This window comes from Salvia miltiorrhiza, chromosome 8 (assembly GCF_028751815.1).
Source record: "Salvia miltiorrhiza cultivar Shanhuang (shh) chromosome 8, IMPLAD_Smil_shh, whole genome shotgun sequence".
In the NCBI taxonomy this organism is placed as follows: domain Eukaryota; kingdom Viridiplantae; phylum Streptophyta; class Magnoliopsida; order Lamiales; family Lamiaceae; genus Salvia; species Salvia miltiorrhiza.
In genome coordinates, this window is record NC_080394.1 from 28,001,456 (window position 1) to 28,028,791 (window position 27,336).

Sequence of the window (27,336 nt, forward strand, 5' to 3'; positions counted from 1 at the left end):
ACAAAGACGATTTACAAAAATATATATATGTAAATTTAGTTATTAAATTTATATGCATTATATATTTATTTAATTGAGCATCGATCATTTACACGAACTATTTTATTTAGCGAACACTGAAGAATTATTACAGTTCGATAAACCAACACAGATATTTTATTAGTCAAATCACCTACACCCTATATCATCCATTAGCCACCTACCCACCTACCCACCTACCATACATGCATTACACCTCATTCATCACTGACTAATTTCAATCATGCTTTCCAGCTAGCAACTCCCTTCACCATTCTACACTGCAACCTCCACAATTATAGTCTCCAATCTGCACTCTTCTATCTATTAGAAACATGCTCCACTCATTTTGAAAATTTTCATCGGCTGCCCAAGCTCATTTCACCAAAAATCAAGTATTGAGCAAACAAGCAAAAAATCAGAATACCAACTGAAATCCTCGCCAAGGTAACCACTTGACTTTTTCGCCTACCTCTGTTTATACATTACGCCTCTAGCTCCAAATTGGTTTATCAGAAACCACAAATAAACCTCATGATTTACACAGCAAAACATTTCAAGCATTTCAAAAGAATGACATTTATTTATTCATACACATACATCAGAACATGACTGTTGTTAAAAGAAAAGAAAAGCAGAAGAGGAGATTTGTTGTTTTTATTGAAAAATGGAGTCTTGAACTTGGTTTGCTGTCGAATCTGAGTGTTTGGAGCGTTTGAGTCGGGAAGGGCAGAGAGAGAGTCGACGGCAGCGGCGCTGCTGTCGCCCGGCCACGGTGAGAGAGAGGGAGCGAGGGCTCGGGCGCCGCTCTTCGCGGTGGGATGTCGGGCCTGTTTCAGCCGAGAGAAGGGAGAACCGAGGGGCAGTGGTTGTCGCCGTTGCTCCGGCGAGCTCCAGCGGCCATGAGAGCAGCGAGGAGGAGAGAGAACAAGGGGGGGTACAGAGAGCTGCTGGGAATCGGCGATGGTGGCAGCATATGGCTGCTGCTATCGGCCGGAGTTGAGAGAGGGCAGGCGGCGGTCAGCGGTGGCTCCGAGCTGCTGTCTGGCCAGAGCGCGTAGAGAGAGAGGAGGCCGCTGCACGGCGGCTCTGCCCGCTAATGTCGGGCGGTGACCGTGACGGCGGTTGCTGCCGCCGAGAGAGAGGGAGAAGAGGAGGGGCGTCGGGAGAGGGGCCGGCGTGTGTTGGTTTGTGAGGTGGGGGAAGAGTGAGAGGGAGACTTGAGGTCGAAGGGAAGGAGAGAGAGGAGGCGGAGCCGCCGGCCTCCGGGGACGGTGCTGCCGTCCGGTGGCGGCGGCGGGAGAGGCAGAGAGCGAGAGAGAGTGAGCGGCTGAGAGGGAGAGAGAGATGAGTGTTGTGCGACAGATGGGGAAGAAGAAGGGGGAGGAAGACTTTGGGCTAGGTTTGGAGTGGGCTTGAGCATATGGGCCGAAAATTTTAAAGGTTGGGCTTTGTTATTTCCTTATTTGGGCCGAGTATTTGGGCCGATTTTTATGAGTGATGGGCTTCGATTTTTAAATAGATTTGGGCTGCGATTTTTAAAAGCTTGGGCCGATTTTTAATTTTATTTAGCTGGGCCCGATTTATTTTATTCAGTCTGGGCCATTCATATTTTATTGAGTTGGGCCTCATCTTTTAAATTTATATGGGCTATTATTTATTTAAGCATGAGCTCTATTTCATCTATTTAAATGGCTTCCCTATTTTATTTAATTAGACTATTAATTAGTTTGATTAATTATTTTTAAAGACTTTGGATTGCCTTCAATTAATTAAATTGGGCTTTCTTATTTTTAATTAATTGAACTATTATTAGTTTGATTAATTTATTTAAAGGATAATTTTTATAATAATATTAAATTATTATTAAGTGCATATTTTAAGTAATTACTTATCATATGCTAAGCATGACATGACATTTCATTTGCATCATGAAATAAAAAGTATTTATGATTTAATTGGTTTTATTTATAATTCCAATTATTAAAGAAAGATGAGTAAGAATATTGTTGGTGTTCTTAACTCAAGAGAAATGTTTTTAATTATTTATTCATTAAAAACCCGGCTAAGTGAATCATAGAATGTTAAGCACTACACCATGACTTAAGATTAGATTCAAGGAGACCTATTAAGAATAGAATTTCTTGTAGGCTTTGTGGACCAAGGGGATTAGCACTGTTTTCCCAAGACAGGTTATGTGATTATGATCTTCAGGCTTTGCCTATCCAGGTGGGCATTACTTTTACTATACGTATATAGAGATCCCCTGCGTGTCGTAGGCCTCTTATACGAATATATGCATGAGATGATTTTAACTGTTAATTTCAGTTTATTATTATGCCCAAATGATAAATGACTCTTATGAAATGAAAATGAAATGTTCATGAAATGAAATGAAATGTTTATGAAATGATTGACTGCCAAAAATGTTTATGTTTTTATATGTATCCTATCTGTGTTGGTTCGCCAACTTTAAAGGAAATCCAATTGGGATCCTATGCTAGACAAAGGTCGCTAGCTAGGGTTAACGTGTACACTTATGGAGACCGCGAGTCGCTTGCGACCGGTCTTGGCGTCCGTGGTAAGGAGGCCTCCTTCCCGGCGCGTGACAGAAAGGACAGATATGGATCATATGAGGGAAAATGATCGGCCGATCGACTTTATGAAAATGAAAGAAATATTTTAGTAAGCGCAGGTCATTTAAGAAAACCCCTGTGTGTTACTGTTATGGCAGTTCAATTTATATATGTATGCATGTTGTATTTTCGGCTATGCCCACTGAGTATTTTTATACTCAGCCCTGCATGTATTTCTAAATGTGCAGGTTGAGCAGTTGATGGAATGGAATGATGTTGAGCGGGTGTTCCTTTGACATTTCAAGAAATGTAACCTTGAGTATACATCTTCATATGTATATCTCACACGTTTTCCGCTGCAAAACACTTTGATTAGGATAGCTCTATGTTATGAAGTTGTTATACGTGTTATTGGGTAACCCACCTTAATCAGTTCTCATTTAAGTGTATGTTTTATAAGTATCCAAATAATCATATATAATCCTAGCATTTTATCTATGAGTGACATTTCATATACTTTAATGTTAAGTAATTGTCCATTTCCATTTCTTATTGTTCACCCCAAGTCATAACCCCTGTTAACCCGTCGTTGTGATAGTGGGCTGTGACAGAGTGGTATCAGAGCGGTTCGTTCGCTCTGGCCCTAGAAACCTTATTCTAAAGAGTCGAGTCTAGTTTGATTCTTTAGACTTACACGGGTTCATATGGCACCGCTCAACACTCCATTGCATCGTGCTCAATCAAGGAAAGAAGGTAACTGCAGTTTCAACGTTTTAAAGATGTTAATGTTCTAAAATGCTTCATGAATATGTTTATGGGAAGAACAGGTTATGATGAAATGTTGAATGTTTTGCCTTTCATGGCATATTTTCGCAATCTATGATGTTATGATCAGACGAATGATAGAAAAATTGACATATGTTTTCCCGGATAACATAGATTGCTATAAGTTGCATGATCACAATTTTAAAAGAACATAGACTACTAGATTAGTAGGATATCTCTACAATCTAGATTCTTAAGGTGATGATGTAGAAGAATGAAAGAGAACTTAGAACGTCTCAGCTCCCTTAAGAAAATGATGGTTCTTTTGAACTACAAAGAGGAATGAAAAGATATGTACGAGGTAAAGGAAAAGCACAGAATGAAAATACGCGACGAATTCAAGGTAAACGTTGCATCAAAGGTTGAACCATAGTCTCTATGTTCAAATGTTCAAGTGCGACGGAATATCAAATCGACTTTTGCTACAGGACAGATTTTAAGAATAGTGTGTTTTGCCTGTGTACGTATGTCTGTGTGTATATGTCTTAAGAGAGGTTTGGGGTTTGAGATCAATAGGATAGAGAACCTTAAGATAAGTTTAGTTGTCATAATGAGCTTATGTTTTGTTATGTATAATATGTTCATGGCTCTTCAAGTTCGGGACGATGTTTCCCGTGTGACTGGGAGGTGATGATGTTGGACCTGGCCAGTCCACATGATCCAAATCTCAGTAGACGTCTTTTGGGTTGAAAACCCATGTGTTTCAACTTTCGGTTGAAAAGCCAGGTGGGTTCTTACTCGAGGTCATTTTGTTCGACATAGTAGTTAATCATTTCATACCCTCTGGTCATTCTTTTGATTCCCTTGAACAATTTCTACAACACCTTGCTTTGATGTTGTGTTGAGTTTGAGTCTTGCAACTCGTGAGTTGTCATGATAGATCCCCTTGATTGATAAGACTAAGAAGTGTTAGTCTACCGACGTAGTATACTACCCAAACTATGGCTTCGTAAAATTGTGATTAGTTGAGATTAGTCTTTGTCCTATAAATGATATCGACCACTCATTATGATAGAAATTCAGAGTCCAAGCTAAGACCGTAATATAGTGTTCGAGTACGAGGACTTAAGTTAATTGGTCTATGATAGTTTTAAGATAAATTCATAGGAAAGTGTTATTCATGTGATAGATAACAAGAAATGGGTTGATGACTATTTTAGTCTTTAAAAAAAAAATATACCCCGTAGATGAGCCCTAGGAATGAGGTAGGAGCAAAATGAACCGCCGCAAAAGGACGAGGGAACTTATTCTCAAGTAAATCTCGTGTATATAAATTGGAATTAGGAATCCAATTGATATGAGGAGAGACCCGAATCTATTCTAGATCGGAAAGTTAAAGTACTAAGGAATAAGTCGATACCCTTAGTAATAGTTCTTTGGAAGCACTATGATCAAGAAAAGGCGATGTGGGAACTCGATTCTAGCATGAATGAGAAGTACCCAGAATTATTTTCTGTGGTACAAATTTCGTGACGAAATTTCTTTTAAAATGGATAGTATGTCATACCCCGACTTTTAATCCCTGATTAAGGGCTTAATTATTAACAATTAGGATTCAGCATCCATTTATAAAAAAAAAAAACTGGTTTGATTTATCTGATGTGATTTAATCATTATATATGTGTTTTAATGTGCTTAGTTAAAGGAAAATTTTTATAAATGTGGTGCATAAGTTTTAATTGGTGAGTTAAGTGTATTTATATGAGCCACATGAATTTTAAATTATGCATGAAGTCATGAATTTTATCTAAATTTGATAGTACATGTAACACCCCGTACTTTTTCCCTATGTTGTGAGATAATGTCTTAACACTATTGAGAATACTGAGATGTCAGAGAGATTGATTGTCCTATTAAGAAAATATGAATAATTAGTTGAAAATAGAGTCAAGAAAAAAAAAAAAAAAAAAAAAAAAAAATCGGTCGGAGAGACGTCTAGTTTGTCTGTGTTTACCGACTGCTTTGACGTGATATTATGTGAAATTACGTGACTGATTGATTATGTGAGTTTTGTTACGTATGTCATTGTGAGCAAGTTATTATGATTTTTATTTGATAACCTTAGCACTTGGAATTTTAATTATGTTTTCAAAGCAAGTGCAGTTTATTTTTACCGAGAAATCAAAGAATGCCGGTTTATGAAATTTTTTTTCCAAAGAAAATATTTTCAAATTATTTTTCCTATGATGAAGAATATTATAATTAAGTGAGTGCACTAATATTAGTGCCATATTTATTTTAAATATTGGTCACAAGAGTTTTGTAGCATTGCATTAATTAGTAATTAGTCTTTTATGATTTTATTAATGTAGCTTAATACATGATTTATTCTAGACTACACAACCTTACACACACATGATTATTTTAATCTAATAAGCATGTGATTAATTTCCTTAGCCTTACTTGAAGTGGACGTGTGGTATGAAGATGAAGGGAAGGGATTAGTGTATAGGGGGGACAAGTATTAAATGATGAATAGTGTTTGGTCCCCAATCATCCTTCCTAAGCAAGACAAATTCACTTCATTTCCCTCATTTTCTTCACCATTCGGCCACTCTCAATTTCTCTCCCTCTCTTCCGATTTTGCTCCAAAAGATCACCATAGATGAATCACCAAAGCTTCCAAGTTCACATCAAGATCAATTCCTCCACCAAATCAACATAAACACCTTTCAATTCTTGAAGATTTCAAGAGGACCGTGGGGTTTGGTTTGAAAAGTGAGAAAGGAAAACTTTGATTTTTGTTTAATCTTGGGTAAGTGATTCTTATTTTTATAGATCTAGATTGTATGATGTTATATGTGAGTATATGATCATGATTGAGCAAGAAAATCACCCAACTTATTTCTATGAAATTTTCGAAAATTAGGGGCTTGAAACCCTACGAAAAATTGTTGTTTGTTTTCTTGAATTGGCTTGAGTTATATGATGATTGATGATTATTGAGTTAATATATATATGAATATCTTGATGATTAGCCATGAGATATAGATTTTTCTATTAGGTTAGTTTACCTAAAATTGGGATGTTGAGATCCTATGGATCAATTGATGTATTGATGATGGATTTGAGTTTATGAGATGATTTAGAAGATTAATGATGGATGAGATTGAAGCTTGAGGTTGAGAGGTGAAAAATGAAAAGTGTTAGTTTGAGGAAGAAGATGACATACATGTGTATCTATATGTGATCTTGCTTTATGATGTTGATTTGTGCTAATTGGTAACCTAGGATGTTAGATCTATGATTTGATCAATAGGTTATACATGATTAGTGATATTTTCAAAAGAGTTTAGTTTAATAAAAATTAGGACTTTTTGCCTATGTGTTATTAAAGTGATTTTGGCTTAAGATATATATATTTGAGCATGATATTAGTGTATAATTATGTTTGAGTAAGTCTTTTGTTGGCTAAGAAAATTTTTGACTTAGTTTAGTTTATATGAGTTTTTGAGTTTTCATATTTTGAGAAGTCGATGATTGATAAAATGAGGTTTAATTGCTTTATGACCATTATGTGAAAGTTTGTCATGTTTTATTAAGAGTTTTATGATGATACATGAAGTTTCATTAGAGTTTAGTACATGATAAAAGGGAATCTATATGTGTATAATGATTTATATGATGAATGAGATCATGTTTGAATAATTGAGTAATTTTGTGCATGAAAATGAAAAGAGAATTTTAATGATGCGTTCATTGAAACGTTTTACTAGAGATTTGAGGTTATGATGTAAGAAGAGAGTCAAGATTTGAGTATGATGAGCATTATAATGTGCTTGAATGTTTGTGAGTGTTATATGTGTTTAAAATGAGCTTTGATGAGTTTCCTTGAAGGAATGTTGAGTTGAGTATTTTAAGAGTTTGAGATGAGATTGTGGTGAATTTCGTAGGCCTACTGACCTACTGTGATCGACGATTTTTCAATGTTAAAAAGCTTTGAAAATTTTATACCAAGTCTCTGCATGAGTATTGAGAACATCGGTAAAATTTCAAATGATTTGGACTTCGTTTACTATTTTTATAAAATACAAAACCGAAACTGCACATTACTACCGAGAGTTTCAGAGAGCAGGGGAAAGAGTCATTCATTTCAGTAGCTTCCTGTGTGATCTAGCTTTCCAAAATTTTATGGTATTAACCTTATTGTATTAGCTAGATATCCACAAAATGTGAGCCCAGTTTGACAACATTTACTATTTTTCAAAAATCCAAGTTTTCGATTGCTCAAAACTGCCGAATATGGTAGACTGTAGTAAAACAGTCATATCTCCTACAATACTTCGAGTTTTTGACTCTATTTTTTTTTTATATGAAAATAGACTCGATGACCTTTCTTTTGGTATGAGTCTCGAGTCCAGGAGGTGTCGGAGTAAGAACAGGTTAGATTTTGAAGTTGAGTCAGTGTAAAAACAGAGCATGTTTTGATAATGTTTGATTGTGTTTTCTTATGTGCCTTATGTGATTGTGTTGTCTATGTGTTGAATGAGATTAGACGAGCCTTATATGAGAGATAAATCGAGACTTAGTACCATGATTTTCTTGAAACCTATCCTTGAACTTAAGGATTTAAGATGAGTGGAGAGTTTATATAAAGTTGAGTAAAGAGATAGAGCATGAGTTAAGGCTTTATGAGTATGGATTTTAAAAGGATTAAAATGTTTTAAATCAATTCCATTTTAATGGAGTTTAAAATGCTTATTTAAGTCATTTATAAATGAATAATGAGAAATGAGTAAAGGAGTTCGTAAATAAATCGCGGCATGAGATTTTCAATTTCCCTAGTAAACTAGGGAGATATTATGAAGGAACAAGCAATGAACGAGACTCTCACCACCGAGTCACTACAACAATTGGAGAAGGAAAAAGTTCACGCACAAACAAGATATGTATACTACCTCAAGATGGAGGTAAAGAAAAAGAAAATGGAAGGAAAGCAATAGAACTAAACTTAAGGTATAACCCAACCCCAAGACTAGTAGGCTCAAGCTAAGAGAGTGAATGCTTTGGCTAAAGTGCCAGAAGCTACAGTAAGAATAAAGTTGGAACACCACCACAATGGAAACTTAGAAACCCCCATTAAAAAAAAATATTTGGAAATGAGAAAATTAGTTTACATGACAGAAGGAGTACCATTAATCTGTAAGTGAGAGTTACCAAGATAATGAGAAAAGTTTGATGTTAGAATTTCCTAGTCAAATCTGAGAAGGTGACTTAGGACAAAGGAAACAATTAAGGTAGTTCACCACTTTACTAAGATGAAGTGGGTGAAAGAATGTTGTTAGGTCCTGAACTGGTCCAACAAATGATTGAGAAAGTCGACCACATCAAGCAAAGAATCAAAGAAACTCAAGATAGACAAAAGTCTTACGCCGATAAACGCCGATCGGAATTAGAATTTAATGTTGGGGATCGATTTTTCCTCAAAGTCTCTCCCTCAAAGGGAGTTATACGTTTCGGGAAATAGGGGCAAGTTACGACCCCGTTATATAGGACGTTTTGAGATCCTAGATAAGTTAGGCCTTTGTAGCCTATAAGTTGGCTCTGCCACCAAGCATTGTGGATGTGTACAATACGTATAGCATCTCGCAATTAAGAAAGCATGTGATTAAGCAAGATAAAGTAGTCCTAGCCAGGACCTAAGTTATGAAGATAAATCAGTCCATATACTTGATCGCAAGGTTCAAGTTTTACGAGGCAATAATATTGTTCTCGTCATGTAGTGGAACCATCACAGGATGGAAAAGGCCACGAAAGAGATTAATGCAATAAAAGACTAGTATCCCCAACTAGATTATCAGATATGCAATTCCGAGGACGGAATTTTTTTTAAGGAGGGAGGAATGTAATACCCCCGTTTCCTCGAGCTAAGTTTAGAATAATTTTAAATTTAGAAGTAAGATAATTCACGCCGGATTGAGAAAAAAAGAATTTATTTTAATTCCAACAAAGACGATTTACAAAAATATATATATGTAAATTTAGTTATTAAATTTATATGCATTATATATTTATTTAATTGAGCATCGATCATTTACACGAACTATTTTATTTAGCGAACACTGAAGAATTATTACAGTTCGATAAACCAACACAGATATTTTATTAGTCAAATCACCTACACCCTATATCATCCATTAGCCACCTACCCACCTACCCACCTACCATACATGCATTACACCTCATTCATCACTGACTAATTTCAATCATGCTTTCCAGCTAGCAACTCCCTTCACCATTCTACACTGCAACCTCCACAATTATAGTCTCCAATCTGCACTCTTCTATCTATTAGAAACATGCTCCACTCATTTTGAAAATTTTCATCGGCTGCCCAAGCTCATTTCACCAAAAATCAAGTATTGAGCAAACAAGCAAAAAATCAGAATACCAACTGAAATCCTCGCCAAGGTAACCACTTGACTTTTTCGCCTACCTCTGTTTATACATTACGCCTCTAGCTCCAAATTGGTTTATCAGAAACCACAAATAAACCTCATGATTTACACAGCAAAACATTTCAAGCATTTCAAAAGAATGACATTTATTTATTCATACACATACATCAGAACATGACTGTTGTTAAAAGAAAAGAAAAGCAGAAGAGGAGATTTGTTGTTTTTATTGAAAAATGGAGTCTTGAACTTGGTTTGCTGTCGAATCTGAGTGTTTGGAGCGTTTGAGTCGGGAAGGGCAGAGAGAGAGTCGACGGCAGCGGCGCTGCTGTCGCCCGGCCACGGTGAGAGAGAGGGAGCGAGGGCTCGGGCGCCGCTCTTCGCGGTGGGATGTCGGGCCTGTTTCAGCCGAGAGAAGGGAGAACCGAGGGGCAGTGGTTGTCGCCGTTGCTCCGGCGAGCTCCAGCGGCCATGAGAGCAGCGAGGAGGAGAGAGAACAAGGGGGGGTACAGAGAGCTGCTGGGAATCGGCGATGGTGGCAGCATATGGCTGCTGCTATCGGCCGGAGTTGAGAGAGGGCAGGCGGCGGTCAGCGGTGGCTCCGAGCTGCTGTCTGGCCAGAGCGCGTAGAGAGAGAGGAGGCCGCTGCACGGCGGCTCTGCCCGCTAATGTCGGGCGGTGACCGTGACGGCGGTTGCTGCCGCCGAGAGAGAGGGAGAAGAGGAGGGGCGTCGGGAGAGGGGCCGGCGTGTGTTGGTTTGTGAGGTGGGGGAAGAGTGAGAGGGAGACTTGAGGTCGAAGGGAAGGAGAGAGAGGAGGCGGAGCCGCCGGCCTCCGGGGACGGTGCTGCCGTCCGGTGGCGGCGGCGGGAGAGGCAGAGAGCGAGAGAGAGTGAGCGGCTGAGAGGGAGAGAGAGATGAGTGTTGTGCGACAGATGGGGAAGAAGAAGGGGGAGGAAGACTTTGGGCTAGGTTTGGAGTGGGCTTGAGCATATGGGCCGAAAATTTTAAAGGTTGGGCTTTGTTATTTCCTTATTTGGGCCGAGTATTTGGGCCGATTTTTATGAGTGATGGGCTTCGATTTTTAAATAGATTTGGGCTGCGATTTTTAAAAGCTTGGGCCGATTTTTAATTTTATTTAGCTGGGCCCGATTTATTTTATTCAGTCTGGGCCATTCATATTTTATTGAGTTGGGCCTCATCTTTTAAATTTATATGGGCTATTATTTATTTAAGCATGAGCTCTATTTCATCTATTTAAATGGCTTCCCTATTTTATTTAATTAGACTATTAATTAGTTTGATTAATTATTTTTAAAGACTTTGGATTGCCTTCAATTAATTAAATTGGGCTTTCTTATTTTTAATTAATTGAACTATTATTAGTTTGATTAATTTATTTAAAGGATAATTTTTATAATAATATTAAATTATTATTAAGTGCATATTTTAAGTAATTACTTATCATATGCTAAGCATGACATGACATTTCATTTGCATCATGAAATAAAAAGTATTTATGATTTAATTGGTTTTATTTATAATTCCAATTATTAAAGAAAGATGAGTAAGAATATTGTTGGTGTTCTTAACTCAAGAGAAATGTTTTTAATTATTTATTCATTAAAAACCCGGCTAAGTGAATCATAGAATGTTAAGCACTACACCATGACTTAAGATTAGATTCAAGGAGACCTATTAAGAATAGAATTTCTTGTAGGCTTTGTGGACCAAGGGGATTAGCACTGTTTTCCCAAGACAGGTTATGTGATTATGATCTTCAGGCTTTGCCTATCCAGGTGGGCATTACTTTTACTATACGTATATAGAGATCCCCTGCGTGTCGTAGGCCTCTTATACGAATATATGCATGAGATGATTTTAACTGTTAATTTCAGTTTATTATTATGCCCAAATGATAAATGACTCTTATGAAATGAAAATGAAATGTTCATGAAATGAAATGAAATGTTTATGAAATGATTGACTGCCAAAAATGTTTATGTTTTTATATGTATCCTATCTGTGTTGGTTCGCCAACTTTAAAGGAAATCCAATTGGGATCCTATGCTAGACAAAGGTCGCTAGCTAGGGTTAACGTGTACACTTATGGAGACCGCGAGTCGCTTGCGACCGGTCTTGGCGTCCGTGGTAAGGAGGCCTCCTTCCCGGCGCGTGACAGAAAGGACAGATATGGATCATATGAGGGAAAATGATCGGCCGATCGACTTTATGAAAATGAAAGAAATATTTTAGTAAGCGCAGGTCATTTAAGAAAACCCCTGTGTGTTACTGTTATGGCAGTTCAATTTATATATGTATGCATGTTGTATTTTCGGCTATGCCCACTGAGTATTTTTATACTCAGCCCTGCATGTATTTCTAAATGTGCAGGTTGAGCAGTTGATGGAATGGAATGATGTTGAGCGGGTGTTCCTTTGACATTTCAAGAAATGTAACCTTGAGTATACATCTTCATATGTATATCTCACACGTTTTCCGCTGCAAAACACTTTGATTAGGATAGCTCTATGTTATGAAGTTGTTATACGTGTTATTGGGTAACCCACCTTAATCAGTTCTCATTTAAGTGTATGTTTTATAAGTATCCAAATAATCATATATAATCCTAGCATTTTATCTATGAGTGACATTTCATATACTTTAATGTTAAGTAATTGTCCATTTCCATTTCTTATTGTTCACCCCAAGTCATAACCCCTGTTAACCCGTCGTTGTGATAGTGGGCTGTGACAACATCACATCGTCACTATCCAGCAGATGACGAGAGACAATATGATGCAATGCCATGTTGCACCTGTAGCCTGGCTCCCAATCCAACAAATGTCCAAAGCAACCCTGCCTGAACGTATTCTCCAGTGCGTGGCCCCCAATTTCCCTCAGTCGCTCGGGTACCAGGGACAAATAACTGGTCTTGTAGTAAGAACTGATCTGCGTCCCGGGGCGATTTATTGTGTCGGGCCTCCGATAACCGATCTATTCAATACCAAAAATTTATCAATTAAAAAGCCAACATATAATTAATTAAATCAAATAATTATCAATTTAATAATAACATAACTAATTCAACCAAATAGAATTATTATTAAATCAAATAATTCACGAAAATAATTATGTACATGTAGAGGATCTTCGCGTTACTTTAATAATTATGCACTACCCAATTCAATTCTTTGGCATCTCAGCTTATTTAAATAATTGAAATAATTTTAAAATTAAACTAAATCAAATTATATACTAAGTAATTCACAAATAACATAACTAATTCAACCAAAATGACTACAACAAAATAACATAAGTAATTCACGTCCCAACAAAATAATTAAACATAATGACTACAACCAAAATGAATATACAACCAATAATTAATTATTTTCGTCCCAACATAAGTAAATTCCGTCCCAATAATTAAACAATGTAATTTTCGTCCCAACATAATTAATTCACGAACACAAGTAATTCGAATTAAACAATCCGGTCCAAAAAAATTCACAAAAATAACATGCTTCTACTTGTTGTGGAAAATAACATCCTTATTCACGAATTTAAAATCAACGAAATAGGATACTTACTTGATTTGAAGAAGAAGCCATGGTCTATGCCTTCGGACGTTGAAAAAATCGTGGATGCTCTCCTTCAAGTTCAAAAAAAATGATTCTCATTCAAACATGGACAAACAAGAAAACCAAGCAAAAAACAAAAATTCATTCCAATTTACCTTGGGTTTGGAATGCTCTCCTCTCTCTTAAAAATGAGTAGCCGATGCTCTTTCTCCTCTGTCTCTCTCTTTCTCGGCTGCCTCTCTCTCTCACTCTCTCTCAAAAAATAAACTTTACCCGTGCGGCTAGGTTAAAACTTCTACTCAATTCTTATACATGTAAATGGGTTTCTTGGTCAAACAAGCCTTTAAATTGCCGTGTATATCCCCCCAATAAAGCTTCCAAGATTCTCGCCTATCTGTATAGCCGTATGAATTGTCCAATCACCCTTTAAGCTTATAATTTAAAAAAAAAATAGGTTTTCGTGTATAAATAGAATAAATAGTAGTAAATTAAGGGTAAAAAATACGAATATTATATAAAATGATATGAAAAATTATTTTAAAAACATTTAATAGCTTACCCGCCAGTACTGAGTATCCGTACGCTTTAGCCGTGAGTAGTTTCTTACCCACGGCTACGGCAGCCGGCTACATATTTCTGGCGGGTACCCACTTTTTAAGGTGTATTATGTTTCACTGATTCATAATATATGATTTTGTAATTTTTTATGCACCATTTGCTATTATTTTATGTGTTACAATATTAATTCATATACAATCAAATAAACTAAATAAATTTAGACTTATTGAGTTTATTTTGTCAATCTCCTTCTCGTGAATTTACTGCAAAGAGATTCCCACCCTATAAAGCTGCATTGTAGCCGTATGAATTGTCCAATCACCCTTTAAGCTTATAATTTTAAAAAAAAATAGGTTTTCGTGTATAAATAGAAGAAATAGTAGTAAATTAAGGGTAAAAAATACGAATATTATATAAAATGATATGAAATATTATTTTAAAAATATTTAATAGCTTACCCGCCAGTACTGAGTAGCCGTACGCTGTAGCCGTGAGTAGTTTCTTAGCCACGGCTACGGCAGCCGGCTACATATTTCTGGCGGGTACCCACTTGGTAAGGTGTATTATGTTTCACTAATATTTAATAGATGATTTTGTAATTTTTTTATGCACCATTTGCTATTATTTTATGTGTTACAATATTAATTAATATACAATCAAATAAACTAAATAAATTTAGACTTATTGAGTTTATATTGTCAATCTCATTCTCGTGAATTTACTGCAAATAGATTCCCACCCTAGAAAGCTATTATACCCGTGAATTGTCCAATCCCCCTTTAAGTTTATAATAATAATAAAAATTAGGTCTGTTTAAAAATTTAAAATCAAGAGTATTATGAAACTAGAATGTTTTATAAAGCTAATGAAGTATTTACCCGCCTGTTAATCCTAGCCGGTTAAAGTAGCCGCCGGGATCCATTTTCGGCCGGCTACTGCTAACGGCTACGATTAACCGGCGGGTAATTGTTGTATTAGCTTAAAAAAAAATACTTGTTTCATAATACGCTTCATTTAATTTTTTTTCAACTTTCTTATAGATGTTTAATAACATGAAAACCTGTCTTTATTTTTTCGAACTTAAGGCATTTAGGGTTACAAATAATGACGTAAGTTAGCAAATAATGCCATTTCCTCAGATTTAGAGTCATATTTAACTACCTCTCTTACACATTTTCTTACACAAGTGTACTTGTGTAAGAAAAGTGTAAGAACTTTTACGGAAAACGATGCAAACCTATCACCATCAATTGCAAAGTGGGTAGTTTTATAAGACATCTTATATGGGTGGGTAATTTTGTAAGATAACTAACCAAAGTGGGTACTTTAAATTCCGTCCCATCTGAAATTTGGTTGTTGGATCATCTAAATGCTAATTTCTTGCGATTCCATGTGAGATATTTATGATTGATGTGTTCCTTGATATGCATTCCATGTGAGATATTTATGATTGATGTGTTCCTTGATATGCATTCCCTTGAAAAGATATCTATACAATATTTTTTTTTTGAAGGGAAAGAAACTATCATTGATTGAAATCCGAAAGAGCAATATTTAGAAGCCAAGAAGGAAATCCTGACTTCTAAATCATTACATCATTAGAAACAACAGCAAGACGAGCAAGCTCATGAGCCACTCTATACAATATTAAAAAGAGAGTTTTCAATTTAAAATCAATTTCAAATTAATTTAGATGGTAATTTTACAAATATTTTTGAAAAGAATGACATTCTCCAAATTGTAACCATATCCCTTGCAACATGGAGAGAGAATATCACGTCACTAGGTTTTTTTTCTTCTTTTCATTTTATCTCAATTACATTTTTCTTATTTTTCTTTATTTATTTTTAAAAAATACACAAATTCACTAATGACCAAAGTTTAATATATCTATGAAATTAAAGATCATGATAATAATTTTAATTTGATATGTGATATGGAAAAAATAAATATAGTTATCATTTGAAAGATTGAGGTTTGATATTAAATTTCTTTTGAATAATTCATTTTTCTAATTTGTGTTAACGATTTATTTGAACTAATTTCTTATTTTATTTTTCTTTATTCAAGTAAAAATTACTTTTCTTTACTTGGACTCATTTGATCTTCTTCATATATATACATACATTAGAGTGACTAAATAAAAATATTTTAGTTATTTCTTTCTAAAATTTCCAACACTTCTACTCCTTTTATCAAAATGTACATATAATTATTTGGACGCAGTTGTAATATTGTATTCATTTTATTAAAAAAATCTTATTTAATGTATTTCTATATTTTCGTGATATGGTTATATGTTTCATACTTAGATTTCTTTTATATATATATATGGGAGGGCTACTGTGGGAGTACCTCCTAAAATAAGAAATAAGAAATAGGAAAAATATATGAATATTATGTAGAACACGTATGAATTCGTTGTATAAAGGTATGAATTGTGAAAAATAATTTTTTGCTACCTTTGGAAATCGAACTCAGGACCATGAATTCATCCAACATGATAATAAATCAACCGTAGATCTTGATGATCTAAGGGCTGAAAATAATTCCTATTTTATATCTTAAGAAGTGTACTTATTTTAGTCTTCCCCTATATATATTTTCAAAAGTATATATATATATATATAGGCTAAAGTTCAATGAAGAAGGCCTAAATGTAAGAAAGAAGAAAGAAGTAATCTAATCCGTTGATCTTATCTAATCTAACGGACATGATTTATTCACGCCATGTTCAACGGATTTTTTCATGGGGGGTCGAAACCCAGAACCCCCAAAAATATTGTATATGTTCACGAATGTTCAACGAAAAAATCCGTTGAACATGGCGTGAATAAATCATGTCCGTTAGATTAGATAAGATCAACGGATGAGATTACTTCTCTCTTCTTTCTTACATTTAGGCCTTTTTCATTGAACCTAACCCTATATATATATATATATATATATATATATATATATATATACTTTTGAAAGTTTAAAATATATTTTAATTCAACATATATAATTGTGGTATACTATAATTTATTATTAACTTAATTTGATAATTATTGTCGTGCATTGCACGAAGGGCAAATTTAGTGAGATTTTAATCATCAAACAAGGCGTCAAATCCAATCTATGCGCGGGTAATTGAGAATAATTTGGGGATTTGTAAAGAATTCGTGGAATAAAGAGGATCAAGTTTTATTGACGATCTAGAAAAAAATTTCGACGAGAATTAAAAATTTAAGGAATTTATTAATTGGGATAAAAATGTAGGTAGGTTTGTGTTGCTAATGTTCTTGACTCACAACCAAATTGATGAATTCACAACTGAATCGCTAGTGGTGGTTTTGAATTTGAATTTTAAAACTTGAATTTTAGTTTTAAAGCTTAAATTCACAACTCACATTATTGCTAGTTTTGAATTCAAATTTTAAAATTTAAATTCACACCTAGAAATTGTGTTGATTGTGAATTTGAATTTTAAACATTGAATTCACAATCAACACTATTTTTAATTGTGAATTTATGTTTTAAAAATTCGAATTCACAACTAGCACTATTTTTTCTTTTTTGAAGGGACGACTAGCACTACATCTAGTTATGAATTCAAGCTTTAAAATTTGAATTCTCAATTGAATATCTAGTATTATTTGTGAATTCGAATTTTAAAGCTTTAATTCATAACTAGAATTAGTGTTAATTGTGAATTCGAGTTTAAAAGCTTGAATTCACAATTAAAAATATTATTGGTTTTGAATTGTAACTCAAAAATTCGAATTCACAATTAAAAAATTAGTGAATAATTTTTAAATTTTTTTTATGTGAAAAGTAAAATGATAAGTATAGCTAATTTTTAAATTTTTTAGTTTAATCAATAAATTTTACTTCTATTATAATAAAGTTGATATTTTAAAAGTCCAATCTATTTGTAATGAATGTAGTTTAAATTGAGCTCGTTAGAAGAAGGGGATAAGGAGTAAAGATGATGAAAGCTATATGAGTGTAAGTATGTTGGAGTGGATGCTCTTGCATGTCACGTATTTTTGATAAGACAATGATGTAATTGATGCAACATTATTATGAGAGTTGGTATCAAAGTATATCCGGCTAATTAGTTACTTCTAATACCAAATATGACGTCATAAATTTATTTTGTACTTGAACTTTTACTCATCAGATTTGATTCAAACGGTAAAGTTGAGATATCAAATACTCTCTTTTGTAAGAACAGATCTTTGTTTCAAATTGTGTGAGTTGTATTTTGTTTAGATATTAAATTGCAGTAATTTTTTTGAATATTTGGTTTAATTTGTAATAATATAATTGTTTTTAATTGATTAAGATAATATACGATTTTATGACATAATATGTATCTTGTATCTTAAAAATAATTTTTTTAATTTATCAATATAATATATAATTTTATGACATAATATGTATCTTGTATATAAAAAAACACCCATCTCATTGATTTTTTTTTTTTTCAACTTGTGATTAACCTAGTTCTAGGACTTGTGATTGTTCTTAGCCTTCTTTAATATATTACTACTCCCTCCGTCCCAGGCCAATAGGCCCAGTTCATTTCGGCACGGAGATTAAGAAACTCATTTTTAGTAGGTAAATGGTGTGGTACACCAATAATTAAGGTTTTAAATGTTCTCTTATTTTTCCTTAATCATATTTGCTTCATTATCTCATTTTTCATTTAATTTAACTAAATTAAATTTGCATTGCAATTTATTGCACGAATTAATCAGGGGAAATTCTGGAAATTAATTAGAGGAATCAAACACTACGAATTCAATAGCAGCACCCAACAAAATTATGAGAAAGAACTTAGAAAATCGTCCTTCTACCCATTTGACAATCAACAAAATCAACAAATCAACAAATCGACCTTCTATCCATTTCTCAGAGTTTGAAAATTAATAAAACAACAAAATCGTCCTTCTACCCATTTGACAGCAACAAATCAACAAATCAAAGAACTTAGAAATCAAACTCAGAGAAAGAAAATTCCAGATCTGCAACCCCACCCAAAATCAGCGATTTCAGCCACCACATCGTCTTCCTCACCAGATCTGGGGATCCTGGTGTACAAGACGGATGGAGGTGGTGGAGACCGAAGACGCGGTGGAGACGGTAGAACGTGGTGGAGACGGTAGAACGCGGTGGAGGCGGCTAGGGTTTACGTCGCTAGAGACGACGGTAGAGGTTCCGGGATCTGGAGGGGGAGAAGACCACCATAACTGGGAGAGGGGAGAAAGAGAGCGACGACGACGGCGGAAATGGCGGTGGCGCTCGTCGTTGAGAAAGAGAATGGAAAAGGCGGAAGATGGGAGAAGGGGAGGGGAGAAGAACAACGGCCGAGTGAATTCCAAAATGAGAGTTTTTAGAGTTTTTAGAGTTTTAATTATGGTTTAATCTAGTAGTTATAATTTTAATTAGAGCCCTAATTATTTCCTATTTTAAACTGGGCCTATTGGAGTGGGACGTCCCAAAAAGGAAAGCGAGCCTATTGGGCTGGGACGGAGGGAGTACAATTTATCGAGGGTTTTGATATAATAAATAATTTTAAAGATTACTCCCTCTATTTTTTTTAAGTGTCTTATTAAGAAAAATTTATTGTTCCTTTTCAAGTGTCCTATTTCAAAATTTGAGAATAAAAAAAAAAATGAATTTTGAAAATAGGCACTTTGGAATAGTAAATTTAAAAAATACCCACTAAAATAAAAAAAATTAAAAAAATACTCACACTTGCATATAAAAATTTAAAAATTGCCCAAGAATTCACAACCAGTCGAATTCACAGTTGTCATTAATTTTGGTTGTGAATTCAAGCTTTGAAACTCGAATTCACAACTGAATAGCTAGTATTGATTGTGAATTCAAGTTTTAAAGTTTGAATTCACAACTAAAAATAGTGTTAGTTGTGAATTCGCGTGAATTCACAATTAGAAATAGTGTTGGCTGTGAATTCACAACCAACGCTGGTAATTCAATTGTGAATTCATCGAGTTAATTGTGAATTCAAAAACATTAATCAAACAAACTAATTCAATTTTCACACATCGAATCAGGGCACATTTTTAAAAAGATGTGAAGATTCATACGCATAGAACTTTAACAATTTGAATAGAATAGTAACATATTTGTATTTTAACAATTTTAAAAGATGAGCTGCTCATTAGTTAGTCAAATGCTCACAAAAATAATTAAAGAATAAATTTATTACACTTTAAAAATAATAAATATGGGCACAAAGATAATACTTCAATATAATTTTTTCCCCGTAGAACACTTAAGATAAACAGAGGGAGTATATTAGGGATCATGCAAAATGTTCGATTCTCAACAAATGCTCGTTTTGTGCATATATTTATGTCACCACAGATTTATAACTTCAAGATTTTATTTTAAATACTTGAAAAACATGTAGTAATGAACATAGTGATTACCTATGAGGTTTTATCACAAAAATAAAATAAAAATGATCACCTATGAGGTTGCATAAAAATATAGACGTTGGATGCAAATATCACATTTAACAAAACAGCCCAACTTTTTAGAAAACGATTGGGCTCGGTGAGAAAATTTAAATCCTTAATTGGATAATGGCCCAATTTCTTTAGGGAAAAAATAGAAACAAAACCTCAACTATTGGGCGGATTATTCAACGTCTTTCAAGGGGTAATTCTATTCGTAGACTCCTTCTTACTTTTCATAGCCCCTTTCTAAAAGTTATACACCCTTTATTTTCTTCCATCTTATAAAAATATACATACTCCATTTATAATAATAATTCTTCCACTAAACATCACAATCAATGTCGAATCCCTCCTCCACTCATACTACACTTTACAAGATTTCTTAAAATTTATGTCGTCCCGTGCTATGCATATTTTTATGGGACAGAGAAAGTAATAAAAATAATAATAATAAATATACAAGTTTACCCTTAATTTTTAAATTAAATTTATATGATAAATCATTGTAATCTCATAGCCACCGTATTCCCAAAACTATGAACTCTAAAATTTGAAAGAAGAAAAACTTCATACTCATAGCCACCAAATTATAAAAACTACGAACTTTAAAAACTGAAAGAAGAAAAATGTCAAATTAGGACAATGTTCCTATAGCCTTAATCTCATATTCATCACAAAATAAAAAATTTCTAAGAACCAAAATAGTAAAAACCATCCAAACAATAGAGATAAAGAGACCGTATTCATATTTTTTACAGTTTCTTGATTTGTTTAGTGCATATAACACACCTTCAATTGCTGCCATCAATTGCTTTGTTTCCTTGTAATTGTATTTAATTTTCCATAAAACTCAATATTATTCATTGTGAAAGCTATTCATATCAACACAGTTGGGTTTTTTTCATTTCCTAGAATTTTCAATTTTGTAAGGAACAATAGATCGAGGCTACTGGCAGAGTTCAACGAGTTTTATGGTTTTTTTCTTCTTTCAAATTTTAGGGCTCATATGTTTGGGAATACGATGACTATAGGATTTTGAGGATTTATTAAGAATATAATTTGAAGGTTAGAGATAAAATGGTATATATATATATTTATTATTATTTTTATTATAATGTTTAAAAAGGAGTTATGGACCAAATACTAAATCTTCTTAGAGGTCATTGATTCAAGTTCTAGTAACAACGTATGGATTCACAACAAAAAATATTTTTTTTACTGAGGGAATATTCCCTCGGTAAATACACGATTTTCCCTCGGTAAAATGTTTACCGAGATATCACCGATAAAAACGCCCCGTCGTTATTTTCAATGTCGGTAAAAATTTTACCGAGGGAAAATTCCCTCGGTAAATTTACCGAGTGATTTACCGAGGGATTTGGGTCTCGGTAATTTTTTGTCGGGTTTCACGTCGGCTTGTGCTTTAATTTTACCGAGGGAAATTTCCCTCGGTAATCTCTCGGTAAATGTGCTATATTGCCGAGAAGTGTGATTCTCTCGGTAATTTACGGCTATATTTTTCAAATTTACCGAGTGTGGTTTCTCTCGGTAATTCCTCGGTAAAGTTTGATTTTTTATGTTTTTCCATTTTAATTTTTTATATACCTAGTTACGACAACATGTTTATCAATAAATCCAATTACAATATAATCTAAACATAATTTAAAATTCATTCGACATTGTTCAATATCCAACAATATGTTTATATGTAAATAACACAATAACATAAAAAGTACTAAATAAACTACATCTAAGCGAAATATCATAATAATGTATCAAAATGTACCAAACATACTACACAAAAGCTAAGAACCTCCTGAGCCACTACTCCTCGACTGCTGGGACCTCAAGAACTGCTGGAGCATCTCATTAGTTACCCGAAGTGACTCCTCCAATCGAACTCTCTGCTCACGCTCCGTCTGAAGCTGCTGGAGTGTATGCTCACAATCTTTCAATCTCTTTTCTTATTCTTGGCTTCTTCCTATACTTCTCACAAGTTCTCAAAATCTCCAATCTTCTGCTGGTTCCTGAGCTGAATATCTCCCAAACAACTGCTGCTTCCAGATTCGGAGACCTGCATTTACAACAGCATAGAACTAATATCATTTCTCTTGAACTCATTCCTTGATTACCAGCAAAATCCTTTTATTCATGCAGTAAACTTACATTCCTTGATTATCAATACCATATCATTTATTCCATTTGCCAATAGCTTATAAATTCACTAATCTAAATAGATTCGTGTAATCATACTTTATGAAGAACACACAATATAGAAGCTAAGATAACTTGCTTTCTGTTATAGATTCCTTGCCCCAATCCACAATTATTGCACAAAATACAGGTTTACTTGAGGGGGTCAAATTTATAAAACAAGCATGGAGCAGTTTATGATGCTTGGTTGGAGATTTCTTCTTTGTGCATGCATTTAATTCAAAAAATAGTCAATAGAAATAGAGTATTAAAAACAAATCATGTATTACGATGGATTTAAATGAGCATAAATGTTGAAGCCACAATCTGAGTGCTGCTGAATTATTTATTTTTGCAAGATTCCTTGTTATTTCCTAATTCAAGGTTTAAGTTCTGGAGATGTTTAATGAGAACAAAAAAGAAAAGCATAATAACTAAAGTAAGGAAAGAATATATTAATTTCATGCATGAAAACCACTTATTATTAATCTTTTAATGAAGCTTCCACTATTCCTAAGTCATAATAGACTCGTTTTTTGTCTCAATTATAGGATGCCAAGATTGTCTAATCTGTTTGCTGTCATTCTAAAAGTTCTTAAATGTTAATTAATATTATAATTTAAAGTTCTTACATGCCACCCAGTTAAGATAGCCATAAAATAATTATAAATTATAAATTACAAAATGAAAAGGTTACCTGATAAGCAGAAGATGCAATCCCAAAAACAAAGCCCTTTGGGAAGCTTGCTCTACTTTATATCATTATTGAATCTGTGTCTCCATAAATAACCTGCTTAGACAAAACAAATATTAAAGAAATTCGATGGGCAGAAGTTTAAAATTACTAGAAAACCAAGCAACCTTGTGCAAGAACTGTTACATACAGCTTCAAGCAGTTACCAATTAACAGTGCTCTGTAAAATCTCCCTTCCCTGCAAAAAGATACATAAGTTAGACAATAGCATGTTCATCTTCAAGCAGTTACCAATTAACAAACCTCTTACTTTGTCAAGAAATCTGGGAAACCAGCAAACCCCTCAGTAGAGAAGAATCATATTTAGTTCCATTTTATTTATATATGCTTAGAGATAGATCAGTCAAACCATTCATCCGTTGAGTATTCCTCTATATTCTATGTCTTGGTCACAGAGCTATCGCCTATCATATTACTTTTAGTTTATATTCCCTGAGACTGTCGTTGCATGAAGGAGAACAACTGCCCATTCATTCCAAAATTCTCTAGTTGTCTAAACAGAGGTATGTTTGTTGCTGCAGTTCCCATAGAAAACAGTGGGATGCATTACTGAGTTGCTCATGAATATTTTAATATTGACCTGTGAAAATCTAATAGGCCTAAGCTTGAGTTGGGAGATTATTTCTGTCTAATCTGTAATCAATGATAGCCGCATGATAATGAGACTTCTTTTCATTAATCATGACTAGCAATCCTCAATCACTAATCACTAATCCTTTGATTTATTCAGAATCACATATCAAGAAAAGCAAATATCAACAATTCATGAAAACCACAAGTAAGAGAAAGAAAACCAGCACATATCATGATTACTGATAACAATGCAGTCTATTATCAGTTCTGTTTTTTCTCCATCACTATACCAAGAAAACCATGGTTCAATACTATATCAAAAACTATCATCAAAGAGAACAAACTGATCAATTCTAAAACTACAGATTCAGAAATATTACCAGGATGAGCTGATTCTGTTGCCAAACCTACTGGTGACTCCTTCTGCACAGAGTAAATCGCCAAAAGAAGGCATGATTCAGAGCAACTTAACCAATATCAATGCCAAGAACAGCAAAACACACATAAAACATTAAATCCAATCGCATTTCCTTTTGTATTTTACTCAAAATCTGTTACTTGATTTAAAATGCTTCAGCTGCTGGCAAACATTAAAATCCTATGGCCAAGCTTTATTCAACGAGAGAGAGAGAGAGTGTTGAGTTGTTGTACATATTCAACCAGAGAGAGAGAGTGTTGATTGAAACCAAATGAAAGAAAGCTTCTCCACCTGAACCAGAGCAGCAGTAACAGCGGCGCGCGGCGCGCGGAGGGACGACGGCGAAAGCTGACGGAATAACACACACAGAGAGATCTCAGAGACAGAGAGAGAGCGATATAGAGAGAGAGAGTTAGTGAGCTTACGGTGGTGGGGTGGCGGACGACAGCGGCGAAAAGGGGTGAGAAAGTAGCTAGGGCTTTCAATTTGGGGAGGGAAATGAGGAAGACGTCTATGAACAGTGTTTAATTCAATTTTACCGAGGGAACTTCCACTCGGTAAATTTAAACTATAAATTTTACTTAAATTAAATCTAGATATACAATTAAATTTATCATTTACCGAGAGAAATATTCTCTCGGTAATTTATCCACTCGGTAATCTCTCGGAAATATTAAAAATACATTATCCCTCGAAAACTCTCGCAAAATACTCGGTAATTACCGAGGGAACAGTTTCCCTCGGTAATCCCTCGGTAAAAAAGCGTTTTTTTGTAGTGATTGTATTTTATTTGAAAATTGGATTGTATTGTTTGGATATTTAATCTACTTTATAATAGTATGATTATTATTTGATTAATGTAATATACAATTTCATAACATATTATGTACAAAAAAAAATAAGTTCCTTTTAAGTTTATTTAAAGTTTAAACTGGAGAATTCAACTATTAAAAATTAGGTTAATTAAAACCTATGTTGTTAACACTTGGGGCTTGTTTGATATGCATGTTAAGATATACTTAGTTAATTAAACTTATGGTTAAAATTGTGGATAAAGTGAGATTAATATTTATATTTATGTGTTTGGTAGATAAAACACATGACATCAGTACTTATTTGATACACAAGTTTAAAATCAAGATTAAAATATATAATTACATTTTTTTTTATCAGAAAAGTTAATGTATAAATATCAAGGTACCAGAGGTACCAAAAGAGTTTAGACAATGAAATTATGAATTTCTCCTGTAAACCAAGAGGAGAAACTAATATCATAATCTAACAATCCAAAAGTTTTAATCCAACTCCACATTCTAACTTTGAGCTCCCCAATCATACTTTTGGTGTCTCCAGTGTTGCTGTCGAATCTGCTCACATTTCGCCACTTCCACATCAGCCAAATGGTGCACATCCAAAGTGTCGTAAGGAATTTCCGGCTCCTTTTACTCCTGCCCAAATGTGCAAAAGATTCCAGGTGTGCAACGACGCACTGCTGTCTAACGTCGGTGATGCCCAGCCACTGATAAATGCTGTTCCAGATTACCTCCGCTTTTGGGCATGTCAAGAAGCAATGATTTGCAGACTCAACTTGATGGAAGTACGCATTGCACATTACCTCCTCGACGCCGAGCTGTATATTCCTCTTCACCAGATTGTTACAGGTCGGCAGTCTATTCCTCAGTGCTCTCCATGCTGTGACTCTCGCTTTCTGTGGTGCGGGTGTATCCCACACTTTGGCAATCAAATCCTTGTTCGGATGCGCTGTCAAATCTTGATTCCTTGTGGCTTTGATGAGTTCATATGCTGATTTTGTTGAGAAAGTTTCATTCTTGGTTGCTCTCCAACACCACCCATCTTCATTCCCTGCAACAAGAGAAACACTAGAGATAGAAGAGAGCAGTTCGTTAGAAGCCTCGATTTCACGCTGGAAAAGATCCCGCCTCCACTTCAACTCCCAAATCCAACCTCCGTTCTCCCACTTTCCGAATTCACTAATTGTTGCCTCCTTATTTTCAGTTAGTTGGAAAAGTCTAGGGAATTCAAGCTTTAGAGGTCTTGTGCCCGTCCACCCATGCTCCCAGAATTTTGTGGTCCTCCCGTTTCCAATTTTACGCTTAATATTGTTCCAAAACCACCTGTTCTGGATTTCCCCACTCAAGGAACCACCCTGTCCTATATTTACCATCTCCTGCCAATGTCATCCCTTCTTCTCCCCACTCGATCTCCCCATAGATCGATCTCATAATTCTTGCCCAAAATTTTCCTTTCCCTACAAGATAACGCCAAACCCATTTCAACACCAAAGCCCTATTGAACCACTCGATGTTTCTAAACCCCAACCCCCCTTCATTCTTGTCACAACAAAGATCAATCCACTTCACCCACGCAATCGATCCTTGACTCGCACTCCCCCCCATAGAAACTTACAAAAAAAGGAGTTCATGGACTTGATAGTTGCCTTTGGAATGATGGAAAAGGCGAGTTGAAAGACCGGGATTGCCTGCAAAACTGCCTTCACCAAGGTGATCCGTCTAGCCAAAGAGAGTTTCATTTTTTTCCAGCCGGCCACCCTCCTTTTAACTTTTTCCACTATCGAATTCCATTCAACCACACTTTTACAGCGACCACCAATTTTGAGCCCAAGGTAAATGAAAGGGAAGGAACCGACCTTACATGAAAGCACCTCCGCCATTCTCTCGAGTTTCTGGTCCTCGATCTCAACTCCAAAGAGGCAGCTTTTGTCGAAATTAACTTTCAGACCTGACAACAATTGGAAAAGTTTCAAAATGTACTTCATTGATTCCGCGTTGCTTTCTTGATCCTCTAGAATGAAAATGGTGTCGTCGGCATATTGAAGGTGTGAGACCTTAATTCTGTCGTTCCCAATTTCTGTCGGTTTCACAACTTGTTTCTCCACTGCTCTATCCATCAAAGATTGAAGACCTTCGGCTGCTACAAGGAAAAGAA

At 34.8% G+C, this 27,336-nt stretch overlaps 1 protein-coding gene and 3 long non-coding RNA genes across 5 annotated transcripts; 2 read left to right on the plus strand and 2 right to left on the minus strand.

Moving 5' to 3' along the window:
* The first annotated feature begins 5 nt into the window (after positions 1-5).
* Positions 6-3,061, plus strand: LOC130997448 (uncharacterized). The gene is made up of 3 exons (XR_009093083.1): positions 6-465; positions 2,169-2,247; positions 2,843-3,061. It is a non-coding gene; the product is annotated as an uncharacterized LOC130997448 (long non-coding RNA).
* A 6,306-nt stretch (positions 3,062-9,367) lies between these two features.
* On the plus strand, positions 9,368-12,426 carry LOC130997449 (uncharacterized). The gene is made up of 3 exons (XR_009093085.1): positions 9,368-9,830; positions 11,534-11,612; positions 12,208-12,426. It is a non-coding gene; the product is annotated as an uncharacterized LOC130997449 (long non-coding RNA).
* A 9,652-nt stretch (positions 12,427-22,078) lies between these two features.
* Positions 22,079-24,988, minus strand: LOC130997446 (uncharacterized). Of its 2 annotated transcripts, none has more exons than XR_009093081.1 (6): positions 24,795-24,988; positions 24,603-24,717; positions 24,332-24,374; positions 23,486-23,556; positions 23,322-23,414; positions 22,079-22,505 (listed from the first exon to the last, which is right to left on the minus strand). It is a non-coding gene; the product is annotated as an uncharacterized LOC130997446 (long non-coding RNA). The 2 variants fall into 2 exon arrangements; XR_009093080.1 differs by having other exon boundaries at positions 24,661-24,717; positions 24,795-24,974.
* A 600-nt stretch (positions 24,989-25,588) lies between these two features.
* On the minus strand, positions 25,589-26,554 carry LOC130998274 (uncharacterized). The gene has a single exon (XM_057923706.1). It carries the CDS (start codon positions 26,552-26,554, stop codon positions 25,589-25,591), a length of 966 nt encoding a protein of 321 aa, XP_057779689.1.
* Between the last annotated feature and the right edge of the window lie 782 nt (positions 26,555-27,336).

Coding starts and splice junctions, on each gene's coding strand:
- LOC130998274 (XM_057923706.1), bottom strand. CDS start 26,554: ATGGTAAATATAGGACAGGGTGGTTCCTTGAGTGGGGAAATCCAGAAC.